At 47.1% G+C, this 9760-nt stretch overlaps 1 protein-coding gene across 1 annotated transcript; it reads left to right on the top strand.

The window, feature by feature from the left end:
• Nucleotides 1–548: 548 nt before the first annotated feature.
• LOC118157435 (26S proteasome non-ATPase regulatory subunit 13) lies at nt 549–8525 on the top strand. Its single transcript, XM_035311748.1, has 13 exons — nt 549–738; nt 859–937; nt 1623–1657; nt 1739–1794; nt 2165–2208; nt 2465–2551; nt 2841–3012; nt 3484–3563; nt 3646–3771; nt 4673–4735; nt 5652–5732; nt 6941–7057; nt 7695–8525. Exons 1-13 carry the CDS (start codon nt 644–646, stop codon nt 7788–7790), a joined length of 1131 nt encoding a protein of 376 aa, XP_035167639.1. The 5' UTR covers nt 549–643; the 3' UTR covers nt 7791–8525.
• The last annotated feature ends 1235 nt before the right edge of the window (nt 8526–9760 follow it).

Here is a 9760-nt window from a genome sequence, read left to right as displayed (position 1 = left end):
CCGGGCCGGGCTTTTTTGGGGCTGGCTTATTTTTTTATTTTTTTTTTCCTTGGGAGGCAGGGGAGGCGTTGCCTTGGCTACGGGGGGGACCCAGCGTGCCCCGCGCGGGGCCGGAAAGGAGGGCTTTGGGGCGTGTGTTTCTTGTTAGCGTTATTACTATTTTACTTTATTTTATTTTGGACTGTGTGTTTTTTTTTTTTTTTTCTAATTTATTTTTTAGGAGCGGGGAGAAAGAAAAATAAATCGCTGCCACGATTATCGAGGCGGTCCCCAGCGTGCCCCGCGCGGGGCGGGAAAGGAGTGCTTTGAGTGTTTGTTTATTTATCTATCAATTTATTTAATTAATTAATTGTTTGTTGGTATTGGTTTATTTTGGGGGAGGAGGGAGCAAGGTGTTGCCATGGCTACGGGGGGACCCAGCGTGCCCCGCGCGGGGCCGGAAGTGAGCGCCTTTCTGCGCGCCCGTTGTTTTGGCCTAGGCCTCAGGCGTTGCTATGGTTACCGGGGCTACCCAGCGTGCCCCGCGCGGGGCCGGAAGTGAGTGCGCACTTCCGGCGGGGTGCTGACCCCCTCGCTGTCGGTGTCGGTGTCGCTGCCCGGGGCCGGGATTCGGGTCGGGGTCCGGGTCGGGGCCGCCGCCGCCATGAAGGACGTGCCGGGCTTCCTGCAGCAGAGCCAGAGCTCGGGGCCGGGGCAGGCCGCCGTGTGGCACCGCCTGGAGGAGCTCTACAACAAGAAGTGAGGCCCGGGGGGGGGGGGCCCGGGGGGGCCGGGCACCGGGGGCGGGCCGGGGGGGCGAGGAGCGGCACGGGGCCGGTGCGAAGCGCGGTGTGCTGAGCGGCTCTGTGGTTTTTAAAGGCTGTGGCACCAGCTGACGCTGCAGGTCTTGGACTTCGTTCAGGACCCGTGCTTCGCCCAGGGAGATGGGCTCATCAAGGTGAGGCGCGCGGGTATCCCCGGGGGGGGGGGGGGGTGTTGCTGTCCGTGCGGGATCAGTAGGGACATTACTGTATAAATCACAGACGCTCTGGGACTTCAGAGCATTACTCAGCTAGGTGAATTCAGTCGGGGGGGGGGGTTATGAAGCGTGCAGGCTTTGGCTAACGTTTTAAAAACCTGCTGGGATTAAATGTGTTAGTGTGAGGAGCTTCAAACCAATGCTGACTTAATTCCAGGCACTTGAGATTGTTTTGGGGGTGCAGAGGGAGTCTCTTTCGTAACAGAAGGGTTACAATCCCAAACACAGGGTGGGTTGTCACACTCATCATTGCTTCAAATCACGCAGTAGCTTATTTCACCCATTCTCTGGGAAATTTTTCTGTTCCTGGAGATAACTGCTTACACGAGTAGCTGTACGCTTTCCCTCTTCTTTGTGTTTTTCCATTCAAATTCCACTTTGTACTTCTTTTCGTGATAAAGAGCTGTTAGTTTCTAGGTGCAGAACTGATGAAATTATCCAGAATAAGCAACCTGGGGCTGCTGAATTTTGTGTGCCGTAGGCATTCCTCTGCTGGATGCCCACTGCTTTGTTGAAGGGATGAATAGGAATGCAATACATCTAAACGTCTTAGGTAAAATGAAACATAACTTTGCCCTGACTGCTGATATCTTTGTACCCACAGCTTTATGAGAACTTCATCAGTGAGTTTGAACACAGGTGAGTTTATTTGCCTGGAAGTTTTTAGATAATGTGCTGTTGGCTATGACTCCTATGGCAGTGGCTTTTCTGTTGTTCCAGGGTGAATCCCTTGTCCCTCGTAGAGATCATTCTTCATGTAGTGAGACAGATGACAGGTAGGTGACCTTACCCTCTGCATACAGTGTTTTTAAGAAGTGATGACTACGAAATGTTACTAGTTAGTAGTAACGGCTAAATATCCAACGCTAAGCTGTTGTGTTTCTGTTAAGTTAAAGAGGGAAGCACCAACAGGAAGAGCTGCAATTATTGCTGCTGTATGAGAGCAGCAGTACTGCTGTTTTGTTGGAGAACTAGCTGTCGTGCAGAAAGCGTGGCTTACGGACAGCTGCACCTCTGGGAGGCTGAGCAGTACGCTAGGAAAAAATATTCTAGTCTTCTGGAATTCTGTTAAAGGATTTCTTTCAAGGTTGAGATTTAGTTCTGCTGGAATTCCTGATATTGCTGCTTTTTTTCCCTCCACTGCAGATCCCGCTGTGGCCCTTACTTTTTTGGAGAAGACTCGAGAAAAGGTATTTTAGAGGTTGCCCTTTCTAGCCTAACGGTTCGCTTTCAGGAATTGTTTTGCATGTGAACACATGGTGTAGCGGAAGAGGCAGATGGTGTGTGTTGAGACCTGCCCTGGAGAACGCTTATCCTCTACAGTGAATGATCCTATATTTTAAGGCAGGAGCTTGTTGACAAATGACATGCAACTACTTTTAGGTTGCAGGAGCCTGCCTGGCTGGGGTGGTGACATTCCCTAACTGTATCTCTGTGTAACTGCAGGTGAAAAGCAGCGATGAAGCTGTCATTTTGTGTAAGACAGCCATTGGGGCCCTGAAGCTGAACATCGGAGACCTGCAGGTCACAAAGGTGAGAAGAGGAGAGCTCTTCATGTATTTCAGGTCACAGCTCAGAGCCTTCTGGAATCAGCAGCGTTTAGGGTGCTCGGTGACGTTCAGCTAACAAGGATTGAACTTCATTTCCTGCATTGTTTTCTGTCATCCTCTTGGCTTTGGCAGTGGCCTCATCTGCTTTATTCCTGAATGGGTGCTACTTCTGGAACACCCAGGAGTGTAAACTCCTTAGCAGTGAACTGGGAGGTGGACGTGTATGAGCTGTACCCTTACCTGTAACAAACAGACTTCCTGCTCTCCTCCAGGAGACCATCGAGGAGGTTGAGGAGATGCTGAACAATCTCCCCGGGGTGACCTCAGTTCACAGCCGCTTCTACGACCTCTCCAGCAAGTACTACCAGACGATTGGGAACCATGCCTCTTACTACAAGGATGCTCTGCGCTTCCTGGGATGCATCGATGTTAAAGATCTGCCAGGTAACTCCTTTGCCAAGCACGGAAAGCCCCGACTTCCATTCTGTTTTAGCATTTTGAATAAATGCACTGGCAGAGAAAAGGTTTCCTCAACGTTAGTTTAGATCTGTCGCTGTTGGTCAGGATCTAGGGGGAAGGGGGAGCACCAGAAGAATGCCCGAGTAAAATTCGACACAGGAGTGTATTGAAGTGATGGGGGCAGGGGGTAGTGCTTCCACTGGAAGGGATAGTTTTTTCTAGTTCCCCAAAATCTTCAAAATAGGTTTAAAAAACAGCCAGTTTGTGATGCTACTGTTGAAATTCAGAAGCCTGCGGTGACAGTCTTGGGAGTAGATGAGGAGGAGGAAGGCTGGAGATTATTTAATACAGACACAGAGAGGAGGGTGAGGGAAGGGGTGATGGGTCTTAGGCTGCTGCTTCATCCTGATTTTTACTTTTGTTTTGAGAGTGCTTTGTATATATTTTTTCTTGCAGTGTCAGAGCAGCAGGAGAGAGCCTTTACCCTGGGGCTGGCAGGGCTCTTGGGAGAAGGTGTTTATAACTTTGGGGAGCTGGTAAGTTGCAGCTGCTTTGTTTCAGCTCTTAAGTACCACAAGTTGATTTTACCCTATTAACAGTCTTGCCTGGGTTCTGCAGCTCATGCACCCTGTTCTGGAGTCCCTGAGGAACACTGACAGGCAGTGGCTGATTGATACACTTTATGCCTTCAACAGTGGTAACGTAGAGACGTTTCAGGCTTTGAAGTCGGCATGGGGACAGCAGGTGAGTGAGCGAGTTACGTTGCTTAAGGCTAGGCTTGGTATTTACAGAGTTGGCTTAGGAGATCCTTAACTCGAGTTAAATTTCCTGAATCTTTGCATGGGTGTAATTTTAATAATAGCATAGCAATGCTTCTTTCATAGAAGCACAGAATCATTCAGGTTGGAAAAGCCCTCCAAGACCATCTAGTCCAACCGTCCCCCTACCACCAATTTCCCCACTAATCCATGTCCCTAAGCACCACGTCCAACCTTTCCCTGAAGGTGACTCCACCACCTCCCTGGGCAACCCATCCCAGTGCTTGACTGCTCTTTCTGAGAGGAAATGTCTCCTCATTTCCAACCTGAACCTCCCCTGGCACAACTTGAGGCCATTGCCTCTAGTCCTATCACTAGTTACCTGTGAGATGAGGCCGACCCCCACCTCCCCACAATCTCCTTTCAGGCAGCTGCAGAGAGCAATGAGGTCTCCCCGAGCCTCCTCTTCTCCAGACCAAACACCCGCAGTTCCCTCAGGCTCCTCACAGGACTTGTGTTCAGTTTAGTTTTTAGGAAGCCTTGTGTGGAGCCAGGAGCTGGACTCATTGATCCTCGTGGGTCCCTTCCAACTCCAGATTTTCTGATTCCATGATCATTGACATAGCAGTACCTTGCAGGTTGATGTGGCTGCTTCTACAAGGCTGTGGCCGTTCAGTAGCAGGTTGCCCACCTTGTGAAGCCCTGCATTTAGGCACACAGTTCTCAAGGCTTGTTTTATGGACCCACTGCCAAGCAGTAGGTGGATTGTAATGGTGTCTTTCCCTTGTAAATGAGGATAATGGGTCTCCAAGTGGCCTCCTTCAGTGTGCAGCACAGGCTGGGGGAAATAAGTACTAATGAACTTGTTTCATTTTATCCTCTCACAGCCAGATCTGGCCGCAAATGAAGCACTTCTGCTGCAGAAGATTCAACTTTTATGTCTTATGGAGGTGAGCTAATGCGGGACATGGAAAGGCACTGCTCTGCCTTCTGATGGGGGTAGCACTGTTAAGCGGGGTGTTCTCTGCTGGATTTACCTGTTCTACAGATCCTCAGGGTTATAACTAGTTGTTGACTGCAAGTTTTGCCTCTAGGTGGTGCCAAAAAGCAAGTATTGCTGGGTAAAGTCTTCAGCTACTACTTGTTGGCAGCGTAAAGGGTGTGCTCTCTTTCAGGCAGGATGTGGAGGTGGGGGAAGTAAGGTGCAGCCTTTGTATCTGAGAATAGTATCTGCAAAAACCGCTCAAGTATAAAAGTTCTAGTATAAGACTTCTGAAAACACAGTTAACACTTCAGTTTCAGAAGGCCTGAAAATCCTTTCCCTGAGAGGCAACTCTATTTAAACCAGTTTTTTTCCTGTCACTTGAAGGCTTTGGCTCTATTGTCACCAAATAACACTGATGTATAATCCTCCATGGCTCTGGATCTGTTCTCAAAAACTTAAATGTTGAGTATCTGAAGTGTAATGTATATTTATGCATTTGTGCACGGGTGTGTGCACATATATTCCACTTCTCTTTTTCTTACTGTGATCTAGTCGTACATCCTCTAGGCGTTGTGTTGTGCCAGGAGTTTGGTGGGCACTGGGACACTTCAGCACAGACTGATCTGCTTTACTTGGAGATTTTGTTGTCTAAGAAGTGCTTAGAGAATCTAGGTGTGTGGAGGGAGGAGTGAGGGGTGCTGCTGCTTTCTGCTGATGTAAATCTGTTTTTATTGGAAGTATTTTGATTAAATGTAGGGAATGTAGTTGGCACTGCACATTGAGCGCCCAGCAGTGTGGTGCAGTGACAGCTGTGCACCCTCTTTGTGGAGGGGAAATTAAACTATGGCGCTTCATTTTTTGTTTTCTTTGCTTGAATTCAGATGACTTTCACCCGACCAGCCAATCACAGGCAACTCACTTTTGAAGAGATTGCTAAGAGTGCCAAAGTCACTGTGAATGAGGTAAGTTCAGGTCTGACGCTTCTTGATATCTCAGTTCTGAAGCTCTAAAAGCTTCTGAATAGGTCTACTCCCATAGCTGAGCTCTAAGTGTAAATGTTCTCCCCTGTTCTTGTACATTTGGAGAACTCTGTTCTTGCAAGGAGTTGTTCCTGTTTCTTGGTGAGTTTGGCAGATCCTTCGTCATCCAGTGAGGGGAGATTCCACCGTGTCACTGATGTTTAATTTTTCTCACAGTGAAGACTTTTTTCTGTAACCCAGGTGGAATTCCTTTGAAGCAACTTCTGCCTGTTGTCCCTTGTCTTTTCATGTGTCCTTGTAAGAATGGTACCTCCGTGTTACTGCCTGTTAAGTTTTGGAAGCCAGTGATGAATTTTCCCCGAGCCTTCTCTTATTGAAGCTGAACAAATCCAGTTTCTTCCTATGTCAGGTTCCCCACCTCTTAATCTTGGTGGCTCTTCGCTGTCCTCTCTCCAGTTTTGCATTGCCTGACTTAAACTAGAAAGGGGATGGTGCAAAGCAGGACCCAGTGTTGCAGGTATGGCCGAGGAAGTGCGAGTTTGCTGTCCCTGCTGGGAGTCCCCTCCTTTTCAGCAGGGTTTCTGCGGCCGGAGCTCAGCCTGTGCTGGTGCTGGGGAACTTTCTCTCTCAGGTGCAGGACCTCGCACTTGTCTTCGTTGCACTCCACGCAGTCCTTGCTAGCTCGGTCTGTTGAGGTGTGTTTTTACGGTGACTTATTTCTAGCTTATCTACCTGTCCTACCAGTTGGGCTTCATCTGCAGATTTGTAATGCTGCTGATTTCAAATATTATTAACTGGTATCAGACCCAGTATCAACACCTGAGAAACTCTGCTTGTAACTAGCTGTTTATTCAGCTCTGAATCACTAACCACTACCCTTTGAGCTCGGAGGTTTAGCAGATTCTTCCCCTCATCTTGCGGTCCCTCTGTATGCTCTGACGAGCTTTTCAGCAAGAATGTGGTAAAAGGTTTTGTTTGAGTGCCTTGCAAAACGAGAGGTGCAGAGCACCTACAGCTCTTCATCCACTGAATAAGTTACTTCGTTTAAGAGATGGTGTGAGAGACTGTAGGTGGTCTTGATTTTTTTTGAATGTAGAAGGAATTCCGCAGGCTAGATCCGTTTGAAGATTTCATCCATCTTTGGAAAAGCAGATGATTCTGTGTTCTTGATTGTTTTTTTTCTTTTGAAGGTGGAACTGCTGGTGATGAAGGCTCTCTCAGTAGGCTTGGTTAAGGGCAGCATTGATGAAGTGGATAAGAGGGTGCACATGACGTGGGTACAACCACGTGTGTTGGATTTACAGCAGGTAATGACCAGCTTGAATACTATGGCAGTACTGACTTGTTTCTTGTGTCTGAGGCGACCAGAAACTAAAGTAACAACTGGGAAGGGTCACTAGCTGAGAATGTCTCCCCAGCTGTTCAAGGAGCTCAGAAGTATATCTGCAGAAGTATATCTGCTGAAACCACACAAACCACCAGGAAACACAAACTTGTTGAGAGTGTGCTACAGAAGGCTGCAGATGTTTACGTGGTTTCTTCAGACCCAAGTGCATGGAACAAAATGCTGTGTTCCTGGGTTGTAGGTGGCAGCCTTGTCTTGGGAAGAGAGTAGTTCAGGGTGGTAAAGAAGATGACTTTGAGAAGCTCAGCATCTTTGTAATGTTTTGGGAGACTGTACAAGCTGCCCTTACCTTTTGAGAAACACACACACACTCACAACTCGCTACATACATGGAATAATATTTGCAAACAATTCCTGTTGCGCATTTCAGTTTAATTTACAATATGGTAATTTTGATGCTAAGAGATGTTAGGCAGTGTCTTTCCCAAATGCATGGGGTTATGAGAAGCTGAGATCTCAAACTTTTGTCCTTAACAGTGAATGTTGATGTTCTAGTGGGAGGGAGCAGCAAAGTTACTTTCTGTGGACTTGTCTTCCAGATCAAAGGGATGAAAGATCGCCTGGAGTTCTGGTGCACAGATGTGAGGAGCATGGAGATGCTGGTGGAGCACCAAGCCCACGACATCCTGACATAGAAGCCCTTGCACTACCCTGGGACAGTAACTTCTGCTGCTGCTGCTGCTAGCAGCGCTCAGACCACTGACTCTGTACTGAATTATATGGAAGGGGGGTGGGTGGGCGGGCAGAGGGGAGAGCAGCTTTCTGACGCTTGGTCGGAGGAGTAAGTGGCCTTTTGCAGTGTAACCCTTTGGTGCTTGGAGTCAAGATTTCCCTACGCGCTACCATTAGTGGCACTGACCGTGAGAGCTCCCATCCTGCTCTCGTAAAAAAGTGGACACAGGCTCCACAGTGGTTTATTTATCAGTTTTGCTATCAAACTGTTGCGGGAGGATGATGCTGGTTGCATGTCAAAGTGGTGGAGGTTATTTGCCTGGAAAAGGGGTAGCAGAAGCTCCTCTATTAAAGCGTGCTAGAGAGGTGCCTGATCATTGTATGTGGTATTACGTAGTGGTACTGGCCTTAGGAGGGCCTGACCTTCCCTGGGGTCTTCCCTCTGTGCCCCTGCAGCAGTCCCAAGGCAGATTGCTGAAATCATCTCTCTCTTTTCACCCTCTTTCTCCACAACCCCTCCTCCTCATTTGCAGTAGAGGGAGTATTTACTCCATCAAAGGGTTTTTTTCCAGGATTACTGTTCAGTGGATTTGGTTTTATATACTTCTGGGGGTTGTTGTCTTTTATGAACACTTTGTGCTAAAGTGAGTTGCAGCAGTATTGCTGGAATAAACGTCTCTGCCTTCCCTTTCTTTGTAGTTCTGTTGTGCCTTCATTCTGACTTGCATTTGGATCTCTGCTCTGTTTACGAATATGCTTCCTCCTAGGTTTCATGTTACAAAACCCCTTTCTCCAAGAACAACACAGATTAAATCAGTCCACTAATTGCCAGCCAGATTAGTGTATAATTTGCATAGCTTGTAGTACTATTTAAATATGTTCTTTATTGTCAATTTCTGCTCTGTTCTGGGAAACTGTACTCCTGATACCTTTTGACAAACAAGCATAAGTGACTGAAAAGGTCTGAATAAGGCCTGAGATGAGGTTGTGGTTTTTTGGGTTTGTTTCTTTGCTTTTGCCTCTTAATGACTTTAAAAGCTTTCCATAATGTAGTGCTTTTACTCTGCTACTGCCGATGGCTGTATAAGGATGGAAGATAATTGTACATATCAAGACTGAAACAAATGCAGGTCTGAACTGGGGGCTATGTCCAAGTATCCATTTGGATGCACAATACGCGTAATTAAACAGTAGTAATAGCAAACTACACAGAAACGTGTAACAGTAGCTTTAAGCTGAGCACAGTCACACAACTTGGATAAATTCCTGAGGCTGTAACTAGATTTTTTTTAAGTACTGCTGCCAAAGCATCCATGGATGGTTTTGGCTTCACGGTGCTAGCTTGATGGACTACTGTGATTCAAGAGCTTCAGTTAGCATTTTGATTCTCTGGTTATTAAATATGCTGTGTCACTCAAACTAGCATAGAAATCCTTACTCTTTGTATGCTTTTTTTTGTTTGCTGTCTTGACTTTCAGGTTTTAAGGCCAGCAACAGGAAAAAGAAAGCACATGGCTGATGCTACACTGCTACGTGTAGCATAGCAAATGTCTTGGACAAGGAAGAATTAAGCCTTTTTAAAACAGCAAAAGTAAGACAGTCAAACCCTACACCTGGTCACTCTCAACCCTTCTGCCTCTTATTAGTTCTTGTCTAAATTTATTGGTTTAGTTCTGAATACCCACGTCTTCCCTGCCCACTCCATCAGCTTTAATGTTTTTTGCTCTGCCGTTAGCTGAGCTGTTGTGATGTGATGTTGTGATGTTTTCTCCCCCTAGCTCATGCAGTTTGACTTCCCTAGCTCATGCCTTGTTGCATCTTCCGAAGATCACTGCTGATCTTGCTCTTACTGGCTTCAGAAGAGAATGCTGGGGGAATGAGCATTCTTGTCAGGAAAATCTCCCCTTTACCTCATAGATAAAGACAGGAAGAG

Source organism: Oxyura jamaicensis (genome assembly GCF_011077185.1).
Source record: "Oxyura jamaicensis isolate SHBP4307 breed ruddy duck chromosome 5 unlocalized genomic scaffold, BPBGC_Ojam_1.0 oxy5_random_OJ106707, whole genome shotgun sequence".
In the NCBI taxonomy this organism is placed as follows: domain Eukaryota; kingdom Metazoa; phylum Chordata; class Aves; order Anseriformes; family Anatidae; genus Oxyura; species Oxyura jamaicensis.
Note: the sequence above shows the minus strand (reverse complement) of the source record. Positions and strands in the feature narration are given on the sequence as shown.